The sequence below is a fragment of the Syngnathus floridae genome, chromosome 10, assembly GCF_059516105.1.
Source record: "Syngnathus floridae isolate MCC-2025c chromosome 10, RoL_Sflo_1.0, whole genome shotgun sequence".
Classification (NCBI taxonomy): domain Eukaryota; kingdom Metazoa; phylum Chordata; class Actinopteri; order Syngnathiformes; family Syngnathidae; genus Syngnathus; species Syngnathus floridae.
The window spans coordinates 156,854-172,545 of record NC_142422.1 but is presented as its reverse complement, the minus strand read 5'-3'; the positions used below and the strand labels follow the sequence as shown (position 1 = coordinate 172,545).

General features: G+C 50.8%; 2 protein-coding genes and 2 long non-coding RNA genes across 6 annotated transcripts; 2 read left to right on the top strand and 2 right to left on the bottom strand.

The window, feature by feature from the left end:
* Nucleotides 1-1,137: 1,137 nt before the first annotated feature.
* LOC148391479 (kelch-like protein 38) lies at nucleotides 1,138-5,608 on the bottom strand. Its single transcript, XM_088386373.1, has 5 exons — nucleotides 5,170-5,608; nucleotides 3,560-4,753; nucleotides 3,317-3,458; nucleotides 2,310-2,415; nucleotides 1,138-1,846 (listed from the first exon to the last, which is right to left on the bottom strand). The coding sequence occupies exons 2-5, from the start codon at nucleotides 4,750-4,752 to the stop codon at nucleotides 1,530-1,532; spliced, it is 1,758 nt and encodes a 585-aa protein (XP_088242499.1). The 5' UTR covers nucleotide 4,753; nucleotides 5,170-5,608; the 3' UTR covers nucleotides 1,138-1,529.
* On the top strand, nucleotides 2,619-5,360 carry LOC148391480 (uncharacterized). Its single transcript, XR_015860704.1, has 4 exons — nucleotides 2,619-4,059; nucleotides 4,189-4,651; nucleotides 4,724-4,877; nucleotides 5,046-5,360. It is a non-coding gene; the product is annotated as an uncharacterized LOC148391480 (long non-coding RNA).
* A 2,886-nt stretch (nucleotides 5,609-8,494) lies between the features above and the next one.
* On the top strand, nucleotides 8,495-12,668 carry LOC148391478 (uncharacterized). Of its 3 annotated transcripts, none has more exons than XR_015860700.1 (4): nucleotides 8,495-8,716; nucleotides 9,119-9,320; nucleotides 9,421-9,478; nucleotides 11,896-12,668. It is a non-coding gene; the product is annotated as an uncharacterized LOC148391478 (long non-coding RNA). The 3 variants fall into 3 exon arrangements; XR_015860702.1 differs by lacking the exon at nucleotides 11,896-12,668 and adding an exon at nucleotides 11,506-11,868; XR_015860701.1 differs by lacking the exon at nucleotides 11,896-12,668 and adding an exon at nucleotides 10,037-11,441.
* Nucleotides 12,669-12,819: 151 nt separating this feature from the next.
* LOC148391477 (protein LRATD2-like) lies at nucleotides 12,820-15,110 on the bottom strand. Its single transcript, XM_088386374.1, has 2 exons — nucleotides 14,943-15,110; nucleotides 12,820-14,753 (listed from the first exon to the last, which is right to left on the bottom strand). Exon 2 carries the CDS (start codon nucleotides 14,563-14,565, stop codon nucleotides 13,702-13,704), a length of 864 nt encoding a protein of 287 aa, XP_088242500.1. The 5' UTR covers nucleotides 14,566-14,753; nucleotides 14,943-15,110; the 3' UTR covers nucleotides 12,820-13,701.
* Nucleotides 15,111-15,692: the final 582 nt, after the last annotated feature.

Genomic DNA, 15,692 nt, shown 5'->3' with positions numbered 1-15,692 from the left:
ACAGCAGCAGCAGCAGCAGCAGCAGCAGCAGCAGCACACGGTGTGCAACAGTGTCTTCTTGGAAGAAGAGCAGCTCGGGTTTTCCAGGGCAACTATATGAGTGCTTGTTTTCTTGTTTATGTGCACCCGGAACTGAACCGATCGCAGGGCACACACTGACGCAAACAACCACATGCAACACCGCCACCGGACGCTTAGAAACACACACACACACACACACACACACACATATATTGTTGCTGGAGGTTTGGGAATTGTGACTGGGGTGAATCTCATCTCATCTCATCTCTCTGTTTTTGATGTGATGTTGTGAGCAGATGAGACAGCTGCTCCATCCTGATCATGCACAACACCTGTCGCTGCTGCTCCCGGATGGGTTTCATCACTCGTTCACATTTTGAGAAACCTCAATTGCTGGCCCACACCACACACACACACGTACACACACACACACACGTACACACACTCACACATGCACACTGCCAGCTCACATGACTCACTCACTCACGTGGTGTCACTGTTGCCCTCTTGTTTGTGCCTCAAAATAACACTGGCTCACCTATACTTTTCCAACACTCATGACCCCCACACACGCACACAGACAGACAGACGGGCAGGCAGGCAGACAGACGGGCAGGCCGGCAGGCAGGCAGGCAGGCAGCCCCCCCAGCCACTGTCCCCTGAAGTTCATGTGCTGGCAGCCTTCAAGCTGACCCAATGACTTTCAATGCACTAGTCGCTGGCCAATGTAACCAACTTGCATTCAGCCAACAGCTGGCATGGCTTTCTAGAAATGATGTTAGAAGTCAAGATGTTATACATGATCAACTGAGCTGATAAGGTTCAATGAAATGAAATCCGTCCCCCGTTTTCCCATAGCGAGTGGCGTGAAATCAAAAAATGCTCTGATGTGACATCTCCGTCAAGCGCAAGCTTGACTTGAATTTGTGCTGTGAAATGGATGCTCTTTGTAAACGAAAGCTTGTTTCCCCTGTTTCTGTTTGGGGTCCAAATAAAGATTGGCTCTGTGTTAGCAACATCAGGCATGTTGAGACATGTGCGAGAGACTCACATTGCACATACTGCAAGTCAACCACTTACTATGTAGACACACTAAGAAAATAGAAGGAGAAGCCATTTGCTTGTCAGTCTTTTACGGAGGTCAAACACAAGGCTGCATGTAGTACATCGGTGACAAAAAAGAAGGAAAGATGGAGCAGGGTCACACTACAAAATGATGACGCCATTAGGAAAACTAGTTCGAGCAATTAAATGTATCTCGTTGCAATGAATTGAAATGCCATTGCTCCATTCTTGATTACGTTTGAAATGAATTGAAACAAAGCAATGTACTGTATGGAAACATATATAAAAGAGAATACTCTGAAAAGAATACAGCTTTAGAAAGTCAAGGTGCAAGGCATTTAACGAACGATTGTTTCTTTAATGTACTCTACGTCACTTTTGCATCTATGAGCGAGAAAATGGACCTACTCCCAAACAAATGGTCATCGCATTTTTTAAAAATGTCAGTGTGTTGTCAATGGCTCTCTCAGCCATGAGTCGGTCGGTCCGTGAAGCACGCTTGCCAGCGTAAGAGAGCCGTGGTCAAAGAGTTTGTACGGCAGAGTCCCTTTGACTGTCCAAGCGTCCGTCTTTGGGTCGTAGCACTCCAAATGGTCCGAATCCTCCACAACGTCCCGGCTGTTGACGTAGCGTCCGCCCGTGACGTACACTTTGTTATGGAGCAGCGTAGCCGAATGGCGCATCCTCCTCTCGTTCAGGTTGGCGCACTTGGCCAAGCAGTTGGCCTTGGTGTCGTACGCCAGCATCCTCCTGGTGTATCCTGCCGAGACATTGCTGTGAGGCAGGCAACGAAAACACGGCGAAAGCCCTAGTCGTGATAGAAGAAGATGTTGCTGGAGGCCAGCCAGGAGCTGCTGATGCAGCTGCTTGGTGGCTGGCTGGCTGGCTGGCTGGCTGGCTGGCTGGCTGGCTGGCCGGCTGGCTGGCTGGCCGGCTGGCTGGCTGGCGACACCAGCTACTACCAGCAGAGCAACAAGGGAATGCTGCTCTTGCTTTTGCTGGCTAGCTTTGGCTTACTAGGTGGATAGAGGTGGTCGCCACACAACTCCAATGTTCATGGTCTGCTGTTTTGCAAAACAGCTTTCCCCACTCGGTGATAGATAGAATTGCCGCTGTCACCGCTTCACCTGCTGGCTCAAAGCACGGGCTGCGAGCTAAGCAAGCGGTCAGCTTGTTAACTAGTACGAAGGTAGTACTAAGGGTTATCGGCGGCGCCGCAGTACCTCCGACAATGTAGATTTTTTCATCCATCACAACAGCTGGAGCGGACACATTCTTCACCGTTCTGTTCTCCATCTTGTACCACAAGTTCCTAGCAATGTGGTACACCTACAGAAGAGGAGTGGAGGAAGGAAGGAAGGAAGGAAGGAAGGAAGGAAGGAAGGAAGGAAGGAAGGAAGGAAGGAAGGAAGGAAGGAAGGAAGGAAGGAAGGAAGGAAGGAAGGAAGGAAGGAAGGAAGGAAGGAAGGAAGGAAGGAAGGAAGGAAGGAAGGAAGGAAGGAAGGAAGGAAGGAAGGAAGGAAGGAAGGAAGGAAGGAAGGAAGGAAGGAAGGAAGGAAGGAAAGAAATTCGGATAACTCAAAACCCAGGCAATAAACAACTTGGGGGAATTTTCCCCTCTATTTGAACTTGTGCTATGAATACACATTTGATTGTTTGACCTTGGTTTTGTTGTTATTCATTTATTGTTCTAACGCTCATATGACTTGCTCCATTTAGAGCACTTTTGTCACGTCTCGTCCCCAGTTTTGCTATGTGTCTTGGTTGCCACGGTTTCCGTTGGCGTCGCCCCTCCCCTCCCCTCCCCTCCCCTCCCGTGTCACCTCAATCAATGTAACCACAGTCACCTGCCTCTTGTTTCGTGTTTTGTATTTAAGTCCTGTCTGCCCCTCACTTCCGGTCGGATCATTGTTGTCGTCGTACTGTCTTGCTGTCGTCATGTCCTGCTGTCTTCTTGTTTCACGTCCTGGCCGGCCAGCCGACCGGCCAGTCAGTCAAGTTATTGTTTGTTAAGTCATGTCAGTTTGCCTTTTGAGTTCCCTTCAATAAACCAAGCTGGTCCGAGCTGCATTTGGTCGCCCTGCTCCATCCGCTCCGTGGTAACTTTGTTTGCAAGGCAGGCAACACCAAAAGATGACTATTGTTCATTAAAATGACCACGTTGCATCATCGCTCATGCAGGCAGGCAGGCATCCGGATTTGGAAAGAGCGGTTCGGCAGCCAACGTCACCTGAATGAGTCGGACGGGATTCTGCATGGCATCTTCCCCTCCAAACATGTAGATTCTCTGGTTGGTGGCGGCCACGGCAGGGTGCAGCACAGGCTCGGGCATGGGGGCCATCGACTCCCATTGGTTGAACATGCTGTTGTACCTGAGACCGTCGGGGGGGGGGGGTAAAACAACAAAACAAAACAAAAAAAGAGATACCACCACACCGAGACTCCGACGACAAAGTCTCCCATCTGGCGTTACCTTTCCACGCTGTCCGTGAGCCGTCTATCGGACCCCAGTCCCCCCAGGACCAAGATGAAGTGCAGGTAGGAGACACTCTGGTGGCTAAAACGAGGCTCGAGCATGGGCGGCGCCGCCCGCCACTCGTTGGTCTTAAGCGAGAGGGCGTAGACGCTGGAGCGCACTCGGCAGTATTTGGCCTCAGTGCTCAGGCCTCCGATAACGTACGCCACACCGTGAAGGGCCACGTATGAAGCTTTGTACAGTCTGATGGGAAGTTTGGCCAAATGCTTCCATTCCTGGCACTTCTCATCGTACATCAGAGCTTCTCTTGAGCTTTGCTCATTGTTCTTCCTGCCTCCAACCACCAGCAGATTGTCCCTGTAGGTGCGGCGGCGAGGCTGGAGGTCCTCCAAATAGTTGTCGCTGACGCAAAACATGAGGCGCCGCACCGATTCAATGAGCTCCACGCAGAGGGCGGAGGACCGGATCAGCGGGTCGCTGGCCATGAACTGGAACAGGTAGGTGGGGTGGACGTGGCCAAGGCGCACTTTCTTAAAAAGCTCGCCGATGGCCGTGTGCCTGGATAAAGGCTCGTGGTGGATCCAAGCCAGTAGCGTGTCAAAGACCTGTTCCTCCTCTGCGCACAGGCCGTCGTCCTCCAGGTAGCCCACCAGCTCGGGCAAAGACAGCTCGTGCAGATCCTGGGAACGAGACACGCGGTCGAAGCTCTTTGCGGCCACCTCCTTTGCCTTCTCTCCCAGACTCTGACAGCCCGTCATCTCCGAGAGCCTCATCATGCTCAAGCAGTTGTCGGGGCTCAGCCGGTCCTGAAGAAAGGCGGAGCAGGCCTCGAAAAGCGCCGCCAAGTGCAGCATGGACGCGGCCTGCGTGAGAGGCAGCACGTTTTCCTCGCTGACGGCGGCCTGGCCGGTGTAAACGTAGTCCACCACGGCGTTCAAGATGGCCGGCGACAGGCCTCGCAGCCGGATCCTGCTCTGCTGCCTTTCGGCAAAGTTGTCGCAGAACATGGCTCGGAAGTAGGGGCTGCTGGAGACCAGGACGTTGCGGTGGCAAGGGATCTCTGCGTCGCCGCAACACAGCCACACGTCGGTCAGCAACCTCTCGCGTCTCAGGCTATCCAGCTGTCGGAGCACTTTGGATGACTGCTCTTTGTCTTTGTAGTGGAACGCCTCCGTTGCTGCTCGCTCCATCCTGAGGAGAGAGAGAGAGAGAAAGAAGGAAAGAAAGAAAGAAAGAACGTGGTCACTTTGGCCTAGTATGTATTTCACAGCCAGGGGTCATTTCAGCCGTCCGGCCAGCCCAATTTCATCTTCAGGTGAGAATAGACGGATGTGCTCATTTGTCAGTTTGTGTCCACTTCACTTGCCAGTGACAATGCCTGTGCGGATGTCTGTGCGAAGCAGCCGCCTAACGCTACTCATTTGAGTCCAAGCGGCTTTCTCATCCGTTGCCTTTGCTTTGCTCTTCACACCGACTGACGAAGGGGCGGACCGGACGGCGCCAATGACAAGAGCGGCCGGACCGTCGTATGATGAAGGCCCCAAGGGTGCCCAGGGCGCGTGCCCACCTCTGTCTATTGTTCAGCAGAACTGGGATTGAAGTCTTACCTTCTTGCTCGTACTTGTGAAGGCTCCTTCAACGCATTTGCAGCAAGCAAAAGTGACGCCTTGACATTTGCTTGTACGTGTTTTCTCCTGCTTTCCTCTGTCGTGTTGATGCTGCGTGACTGTCCGTCTCTTGCTACATGCTGCTTGTTTTGGCGGGCGGGCTCAGGCGGGCCGACCGGCCGACCGACCGACCGGCCTCTGTGTACATTCCTGTACTAAATATAGGGCCTGTTTGGCAACATGGTGGAAAACTCACATGTGACCTGAGGGAGAGCAGACGCCGCCATCCATGGCTGCGCGCTTGCTTTCGAGCCATTCGATCATCGACTTTGTTGACGTCTTGTGTTGCTGAAATAAGAACCCGGAGGAACGAAAAGCAACAAGCAGTCCTGGCTGTCACACGAGCGAGTCATCGTCGGCCCCTCGGAACATTTACGTTGGCACCAAACGGATTTGTCGGCATAATCGTCTGGAATTGACAAGAGGAGCACTTTCATAACTCTTGTGTTCATTTCGAGGTTCACATTGGGCTGTTGTTATGTTTGCCTTTTCCTCGGACTAGGCCAGATATTTATCTCGCTCTCACCAGAGGAGCTTGTAATTCTTTCCTTTTCCCGTCATCTTGGAGTAAAGCCACACATTTTCAGCCTGACATCGCCATCCGTGGTGGTTGTGTGGAAAATGAAGCAAAGAGGACAAAACAAATCCAAAGCCATTTGGCTCAAGATGAAGGGAATTTGTGGTGCAGGATTGCCAGGCAAGTTGTAACGCAGTACCATCTAGTGTTGAGACACCATGCTCCATATTTCTTTCATTTACTACTGTACATTTGCTCACGTCTCCTTCTTCAGGAGTTGAAATGTTTGGAAAAGCCGTGTCCTGTTCCGATTCCAGAGCTGACCATCCCCAAGGAAACATCGCTTTGACGCGAGCTAGTAAGTTCCCGTGGACTGCGTTCCCATTGAAGGGAATGTGAAATGCAGGAGTTTGTCACGCTGTCATCCCACTGGGCCAGCAATTGTACGCGTGACGTGCTTTGCTGACACTCGCTGCTCTGACGAGTGGCTCCAGCACTCTCTCCGGGCCTTGTCAATCACGCCGCTGTCGTTTTCTTCAAAGTGACGATGAATTGTCCGATTTGAGCGGAGGCGTCAATCTCACCAGCCAGCGTTACAGGAAGGTAGCTGTTGGCGCGAGACCGGACCAAGGGTTGCTTCTTCTTTCCTTCTGTCAAGAGCTTGCTTTTCATTTGTCTTCTTCTCCACTAGGTGTCAGGAAAAGGTCAGACAAATTCAGCTCGGTCATAAGCCCGCAACGGAAAGTAGATCCAAGTACTAGCTGTGCGCTACGTCCACTCCACACAATTGAACTTGTACGAGAGCAATTAGGGTCCATAACCGGACAACAATTTAGGTCTGGAAGCGTACAGCCTAGCAACGACGTCCACATTTTTGTAAACGGTCAACACTGACTAAAACCAAACGAAATTCATTTGGATTGCAGCACCGTTCATCAACAATGACAAATGATGTGATGGCAGGTGCGGACAAAGGCAATCCCGTGATGGCCCCTGGACTGGAAGGAGGGAAAGATCCACGGCGGCGGCGGCGGCGGCGGCCAACATTGATAAAGGAGCGAGAGATCACATGCGTGAGTCAGCAAGCGATTGGACAACAAGTGAGCACGGAAAGGAAGTGTGCACCATTGTGAACGTGCACGCGTATTCAAACACACTAGAGGTCTTCAAGGGCTTATAGTTAGCCGCTTAAAATTCTTTTGACCTAAGCAGCACGTGCACCTTGTGTTATTTTCCATGGCGGGGGGAACAAAAGGAAAAAACAACAACGCATTTTGTTGCACAGAGCGGCGTCATTTTCCGTTTCTTGGCCTCCTTCTCTCTGTGACTACAGGAAGTCTTGTCTGAAAAACACAAACAGCACATGCGTGTGCTCAGCGTGGCCAATGTGGACATTTTGCTAGCGCTGTGTGCTGTGGTGTGTGTGCATGTGCATGTGCATGTGCATGTAAATTCATTGGTATTCCGCTTGCGGCTCACGCTGAAGCTGAAGCAGGTGTGTTTAAAGTGTCAAGCCTGAGCAGGGAGTCCGGCGGGTGCAACGGGGGGGAGAGAGAGAGAGAGAGAGAGAGAAAGAAAACCCACAAAGGGCATGAAAAGAGCCAAGTTGTGAAGACAAAGAGACAGCACACGTTGCCTTGAGAGCGGATTGGACCCTGCAAAGGGAGACACTTGTAGCAAAGCTGGCCCAGAACAAAAGTGAACCATGTTTCACAAACAAACGCCTCTGGTCTCGTACGTTTCATTTCTGCGTCTCGTCCGGGAACAAACACACACCTCGTCGGACTTGCCAAATGATGCTTTTGCGTCCAACTAAACCTGCAGATAGACCAACGAGACACAGACCAATGTGTTTGTGTCAAAGTAAGCGACAATCAAATGTTACATTCTCAGTGACTTGACAGCATGCTTCGGGAACGTTGGAGAGCACTGGAGAGTTTTCATTGCATTCAGCTCCAGTTGCTGCGCTCAAACCACGATAAGCAGATGAAGTGACGAGCATTGATCCAAGCACTCACTATATGACTGGCTGACCGACCGACCGACCGACCGACTGCTTGCTAGCTCTCTCAACTTTCAAGCAGTAATCCCGCCATCATCAGTTGTCCAGGCAACCGCTTGCACTCACTACTGTCTACTGTTGGTGCTATCAGGTCAGGATAAAAGTGCCTGCAGGGAGTGCATGCTAATCACCCCTTGCACTTGCACTTGCACTTAGTATCTGCACATGATCACAGACATCCAGCAATAATAGAATAACACCTCAATGTGCTACTGGAGGTACATGAAGACATTCGGAAAAGCATCAACACATATTTCCATCAACTTGCAGCTGCATCATTGACTGAAAACCTGGAGCCCAAAAAATGTCCAAAACAGAATTCAAAGTCACAATGAAATGTGGGGGGGGGGAACAAACACAGCGATGGACAAGGCACAGCGAGTGGCCCAGGGAGCAAGGGCCAGGGCCAGGGCCAGGCCCAGGCCGGGCCAGAGCAGGTGCAAAAAGGTGCACGCCAACTGGAAGTGATTGGAAAATCAAGCAGATTGACATTGAAACTAGTCCAGGTGTCATGTCTCATCACCGAGTGCTTTATTATTACATATGTCGCGGTTCCCATGGTTTCTCTTGGTTTGTGTCACCCCTCCCCTCCCCTCCCCTCCCCTCCCCTCCTGTGTTGCCTCCCAATCAATGTAATCCCAGTCACCTGCCTCTCGTTACCTGTCGTGTATTTAAGTCCTGTCTGCCCTGCACTCCCTGTCGGGTCATCGATGTCTTCACGTCTGATGTCTTTTTGCTTGCTTCCTGTCTGTTTCTGTTTGCCGTCCCGCTCGGTCAGTCGTGTTATTAGAGATCCGGTTGCCGTCTGTTTCCCTTGATGCGTCGTTCCGCTTCCCTTTTGCCTCAATAAAGCAAGCTGGTCCAAGCTGCATTTGGTTGCCCTGCTCCTCTCCGATCCGTAACAATAGGTAAGAAGTAAAAATGACAACCTCATTGTCTGAATAAAAGAGAAGAAATATTGAATACAGAAGGAAAAAATTGAAACCCATGAACTAACCCTAACCCTCCTTGCAAATAATGTGTGTCCATGCCGCCGCCGCCGCCGCCACTGTTTTGTTGTAGCTGTCTGAAAATGCTTTCAGTTGTACAATGTGCTTTATTTCCATGAGTGAGACGCCACAGTGTTTCTATAACACATTGATGTTGAAATTCGTTCAATTAAGATGGGCATATTTCAAGTGTGACTCGCGTAATACTATGTCAAAACTTCAAGTCTTCTGCACAGCCACAAAAGCAAAATCCGCTCAGGCAGAGTGACTGTTAGAAAATCGTTGCTGACTTCCTTTTCCCTTTATCTATCTCCATGACAGGAAGGCAAGAGAATGGGATGACGCTCGAAGGGGGAGCAGCATAGCGAGCGAGCGAGCGCGCTGGCCCGGCCCGGCCCGGCCCAGCCCAGAGAGGGCGATGGTGACGGGCAGGCCCGACGCCACAGAGAATAACGGGGAGGCACAAGACAAGAGCATGCACGAGTAATCCGTGTCACATCGATGAAGCCGTGGCGGGATCAAGGTCGGCTCGGTGTCCCGTCAGCCGCTCTTTTTCCTCTATCCTTGAACAGCCTCAATAACTCTTCACACGATGATGTGTCAATGTTTTCTTCTTGGCCTAGAAACATTTCATCCTTCCCTTTTGTTACGGACTCCAAGAAGGACTCCACTACGCCCATGGTACGTATTTAAGTACAGCTGCGAGCGCATTGTCACGTTACAGAAGTAATACTAACTCTGCTTTATTCTGCTTGGTATGCTTTTGAGCAAAGCACACACACACACACACTGCAAATGGACCATTGTTAAGATTTCGGGGACACCGGCAGGTATACGTATATACCAGGCCAAGCATATACTATCTTGAAAAAAATAAATAAAAATTCTTTCCAAACACCTGCAAAATATTCACTATATGCGGGGGAAAGTGAAAGCAAATTTTCAACAGAAGATCATGCCTGTAAGTGAGATGACTTTAGTTCCTCAAAATCCTCCACCATTTGGCCCCTTAACACGTCTGAACATCCTGTTCTCTGTCAAAAAGCCTTGATGATAAGCAAAGATAAGCAAAGTCAGCTAGAGCTGGGCAGCGCTTGCTTGCTCGTTCGAGCGCTTATCTGGCTCTGGGAATGCAAAGTATCCAGTCCTTCTTCCTTCTTCCTTCCTTCCTTCCTTCCTTCCTTCCTTCCTTCCTTCCTTCCTTCCTTCCTCAATTGGGTCTTTTGCAACTTCTTCCAGCACGGCTGAAGTGACTGTCCTGTGAGGAGTCTCTGCATACCTGCAATTTGCCAGGCAGTGCCAGACACCAATCCGTTTGCAGCTACCGAGAGGAGCTTAGGACGTAAAGACGGGCGGCGATGGTTGCCCTCGCTGGCCCTGGCCTTCCCACTCTGGATCCTTTGGGCCGGCCGCCTCCTTCTCCTTAAAGCAACTGTCTGGCATGCTTAATGAGACGTGCGGATTCTTGCTTCAAATGCTCGTGCGGGCTCGCCGCCGAGTTCAAATTGCCCTCTGTGCTGCATTCACCTCCGCCTCCTCATTCATCTGGGTTTGGGGAGAAAGGCCATTTTGCTTACGTGCGCCCGCCCGCCCGCCCGCAGAGAGGAGGAATGCCGAGTGCTCGCACAATAGGGGCAACACAAAAGCATCGGTTTGGCGCCGCATCGGATTTGACCGTTGGCCAGGGAGAAGGTGACACAAACGCTGAGACCGAATGGGCAGAGAAAGCAAGTGGCAGGGAACGGAGACAATAAGGTTTTCAAGTAGATGACATCATCAATAGCATCTTAAGGAGAGCCACAAAGTTAGCTGGCTAGCTAGCTAGGGGGCTGACATGCAGCGTGCAACACCGCAAGGTCAGCATCCATGCCACACACAGTAAAGGAAGAATAAAGAGCGTCGTCGTCACTGGCATTCGAGAGCTTCCCCACACACACACACACAGACAGCAAGGTGGCCATTGGGATTTTTCTGAAGCTCACATGCTGGAGCCAATAAATGCAATCATGATCAGACATGTGAAGCAGACCTCCCTCACGTTGCACACCTACTAAGACAGACAACCGCACGCGGCTACCACTGAGGCCTGAATGATTGCCCAACCGAGAGCCGTGTGTAAAATGCCCAAGCTATGTTTGCGGGCGTGTCTGGAAACCAGATAGGCAGGCGTTAAATGGGATTCTTCCGTTTGGACAGGATGCAAAGATAGTCATTTGCCACGGTTGATGCTTAATGAAACGTGCGGATTCTCGAAGCAGGACTTGAAGTTGGCTGCTCGCTCATCAGGATGGTTTGTGATTTGAAAAGCACCGTTCAAAAAGTGGCGCCTCGCAGGCAAGCGAGTGGAACATGGGCAGGAAGGCGATAAGTGTGCGCCTTGTTTAGGAACACGCAGTCCCCATCCTCCTCCGCTCTAATGGCGTCATTATCATTGCGATTGCCGCAGGAGCTCGCTGCTCTTTGATGAACTCCTAGTTGAATTTAGGTAAATAGAAGCTAATCTCTGCTCTCTGCTCTGCTCTGCTCTGCTCTGCTCTGCTCAGCTGCTCACTTCTTTAAAACGATGACGTTTTGTGCTTTTCTGTTGGGCGCCCCTGCCTGCTCTTCTGTCACTCAATGTGTGCAAGCCACTTCTCACCTCTGCCACACCACTGGCCACAGGAAGTAGATGCATTTTTTCTAGACCTCTTTATCTCTCCTGGAAACAGGGCAAGATGGGATTTCCTAACTTTCCACCCATCCATTATCTGAAGCGCTTCTCCTCCCTCGGGAGATGGAGCCTAGTCTTCGGGCGGTAGCCACCCGGTCACCCTGTCGCCAGCCAATGGCAGGGCACGTAAAGACAAACAAGCAGCTACAATCACAGTTGCAGCTCAATGGGCCCACCCTGCATGTTTTGGGAATGTGGACGGGAGGAAAGCGGAACACCCTGTCAGAGGAAACCCATGAAAAGTCCACACAGGAAGGCTGGCCGGCCGGAGTCGTAATTTTGATTTCCATGTAAAGATTGAAAAGGAAACTCCTTGGTGTTTGTGGCCTTGTGTCATGCATTGACCAACCCAAAACGTTGCTCACCTGTCGTGCTCATCTTCAAACAGCCACGCTCGGAGCTTGGAGTTTGGTCTGCGTCTGCCGCGTGACCGCTGACAATGTCCAAATTGGCTTTACCGCTACCAAATCTACGGCGCCAGCAGCCTGCCTGGAGCCTGCCTGGAGCCTGCCTGGAACGTCTCCTTTCAAACTCCCTGCTATCCTGTTAGATAGTTTAGCATCCCCGTACGTATGTATTGGGACACGTTTATGCCTGGCAAAATGGTTTTGTAGATAAAGACAATCTTGGGCGGTGGCTTTGATTTGGGCCGACTAACTCCAAAATGGACACTTTTACCCGGAGGAGGTGGGCTGTGTTCCAATCCTCCACAGGAAGCCAGCGAGACTTAATGGCCAACAGTCGGACAAGAATGAGCCAACATGTCAAACTAAAAGCTTCCCCTGGTGGAACAATTGAAGGAAGGCCTGGTTCACATCCCTCTCACGAGTCTCGTGGCTTGACTTTTTTTTCTTTTTCTTCCCAAAACAATCAAACAAAATGGACAAAACTCAATTAGTATAAAGGTAGAATGAAAGTGACACAAAAATGAAGTGAGGGATTTGCCTGTTTTAGGTGGCTGGCCAGCTCCATTAAGCCTGAAAGCCTATACAACGTCAGAGATACCATCTTTTCAAAATTTCAAAAATGGAAGGACAAATTGTGAAGAAAACGAAATGATCATCCTTCAATGTGGCCGCTCCCAAAGAAATGACTTGCTTGCAGCCTGCACAGTGTGTACGCATGTCAAGAAAAGGTAGACAACACAGCCTGACGGAAGGAAGGAAGGAAGGAAGGAAGGAAGGAAGGAAGGAAGGAAGGAAGGAAGGAAGGAAGGAAGGAAGGAAGGAAGGAAGGAAGGAAGGAAGGAAGGAAGGAAGGAAGGCTTGCCAAATTTCAAAATGAAACAAATATCCTTGGCAGAGGCACATACTTTATGTTGATCAAATATAGATTTATTTTCACCTTTCTTCATACAAACATTATTTGAATCAAACGTGAAAGTGCTAATCATGGCTGCAAACGGTGGCGTCGACATACTCGTAGCCAAAGAGCAGTTCGAGCTGTGTGCGATGATTGGATCGAAACAATGAGGGGATGGAATTATTCACACCTTTGCCGGGTCAAACCAAAGTTCACAGGAATGAGCACTTTTCGCTGTAGAATGTTTAAGGACGAAAGAAAAGAAAAGGGAAAAAAAAAAGGAAACCAATCTTTTGTGACAACCCGTTCCACACAAATACAATTCATAGTGTTGGCTCAAACTGACAGCACTCACCAAACAAACTGCCGCACATATTTCAAGTCATGACTTTCTTTCTATGCCTCCAAAATTGTGGGCTTGCAATGAAGCTATAGCTCATGGATCACGTGTTGTCTTGCAAATGTCCTTCATCCTGGACCTTGAACGCTTTTCATTTGGTTCTTTTCTTCGCCTTTGTTTTCACGATTTATATCTTGAAAACTTTGAAAAAGTTACAAAACATAAAGACATTGATGAAATAGGATAGTGTGTTTTTTGGAGTGATCCATCATGACGCTACAAAGAGGGAAAAATAGAAGTGTGTGTGTGTGTGTGTGTGTGTGTGTGTGTGATATTGACGCTGGCTTTTTGATTGATCCAGCATGAAAATTAGAAGTGCGTGCTATTGATGCTGGCTTTTTTGCAGGTGCTTCTGTGGCTTACAAAAGTCAAATGGAATCTTCTTGTGTACCTTTCTGTCTGAGGAGGTGAACGCAAACAATTGTGACTCCACCTGTTGTGTGTGTGTGTGTGTGTTGTCAACCAATAGAAATGGCAATGAAAGCGCTTGCTTCAGTGGCCTAAAGGCTCCTCTTGAAAGTCCTGCGCTGCTTCCGCTACTTCCGCTGCTTCCGTGTTCAGGTGAGTGGCCAGTTCTTGCATCACAGCATTCTTGCCAATTTGCTCATTCCTCCTGCGCTCCATAATCACGTCCTCCAGGCACTGGAACTCCAGGACGTGGCTCTTTTTGTCGGAAAAGTGCATTTGGAAGCGATAAGGCTGTTTTCCGATCCTGATCTCCCCTCCGATCTTGAACTCTCTCCGCCCGAAGCGACACCAGGCCGCAAAGCACTCCGAGTTCCTCCAGTAGAGTTCTCGGTCCTTGGAGCCCACGTGGTCCACGGCGTTGCGCACAATCACCTGCGGCTGGAGCGCACGGTAGCGGTAAAGGCCGTTGACGATGCGCCCTCTCTTGCCCTGACTCACGTCGGTGAGGAAGCCGTTCTTGATCTCGGCTCGGTGCAAGTGAACCACCTGGAAGTCGCCCACGTAGACGGCCCAGTGCGGGTACTGTCCCGTGGCCACGAACTCCAGCACGTCTCCGGGGCTGCACTTGTTGAGCAGACTCTCCGCGGAGTGGGTCGCCGTTCCGGCGTTCCTCTGGAAAATGCACTCCTCTCGGAAGTAAAGCGAACACTCCAGCTCGTCTTCGGGTTCGAAAGCCTTCTCTTGGGCCTTGGCGAGGTGCTCCTCCGGCGGGAACGGCTCCGAACGGTCGTCTTCCTCGTCGTCGTCGTCCCCGTCGCCGTCGTTGGAGAAAATGTAAGAGACGCCGATGCGCGGTCCGTCTTCGACCTCCGGCTCAAACCCGTTCGGGTCCGATGTGGGCACCCCGACGTAATTTAAATGAGTCCGTTTCTCCATCTGGTTCCCCATCAAGGTGAAAGGAGAGTGGCTGGCTGGCTGGCTGGCTGGCTGGCTGGTGCGTGCAAACGGGACGGATCCACCTGTTCTTCAACGCCATCCAAAGTAGCGCCAATAATCCATGTCCTGTCCGGTCCGGGCCGGCCCGCCGCTCCCCCGGCCGCCCGCCCGCCTTGGAAATGCTGCTTGACTGCACCTGCCTGCGTGGACATGAGCACGCACAGTTAAGCCCGGCTTGTCTCGCGCATGGAGATCGAACCGGCCCGAGTGCGTCAAGGATTCCAACAGGTGAGCCACCTGTTGACTCACTTTGAAACCTTTCCAGCAGACACTTGCCACACACGTCACTCGAGCATGTTGCCACTTTAATCTCATCCGGTCGCACTCACCTGTACAGCAGCTTCGAACTGCCTTTCTGTTTGCAGTAAGGGACTGACTCCACGGCACGGCACGGCACGGCACGGCACGGCGCGGCCCGGCTGTTCAGTGCGTTGTGGGACACTCACAATTAGAGCAAACTCTGGCAGTGTTTAGCGACTACTGGCCAGGAAGGAGGGAGGGAAGGAGGGAGGGAGAGAGAGAGAGAGAGAGAGGTTCTCGTCATTTAAAGGCACAGTGCACTTTCTGTGGAGGGGAGGGGCGGGCGGGGCGGCTCATGCCATTATGCACTTCAAGTTTGACATGAACGTGCACGTCTTGAAAAGCAGAACTGAAAAGCGCTATCGGTTTTTACTTTGCACATTTAACTTTTCGGCGAGCTCAAGCATGTGCAAGGCAACTTCTCTTCAATGTTTTACGGTTGGAACATTGTGTGCTCGTCTCTGATACTAAAATGTGATTCTTGAAAGATTCCAAAAAGTGGACTTGCCAACTTTGTTGAGTCTTATCTAAAAGCTCGCATTTGACCTTTACGCTGGCCGGGGCAAAGTCATGCTGCCTCCCACAAGCAGAGTCCAAAACATCTGATTGCCCATAGTGCATTTACAGCTCGTGTGCGCCGCACAAAGAACATGCTTGTAGCCACACTTCCTGTGAGAACATTCAATTGAGGTACATCATGTACATTCACAGCAGTGTCAAGTTGGCTTGGGGGGGGGGGGCAACCGACTTAAGACCCTTCGAAATGCCTAATGCAACGT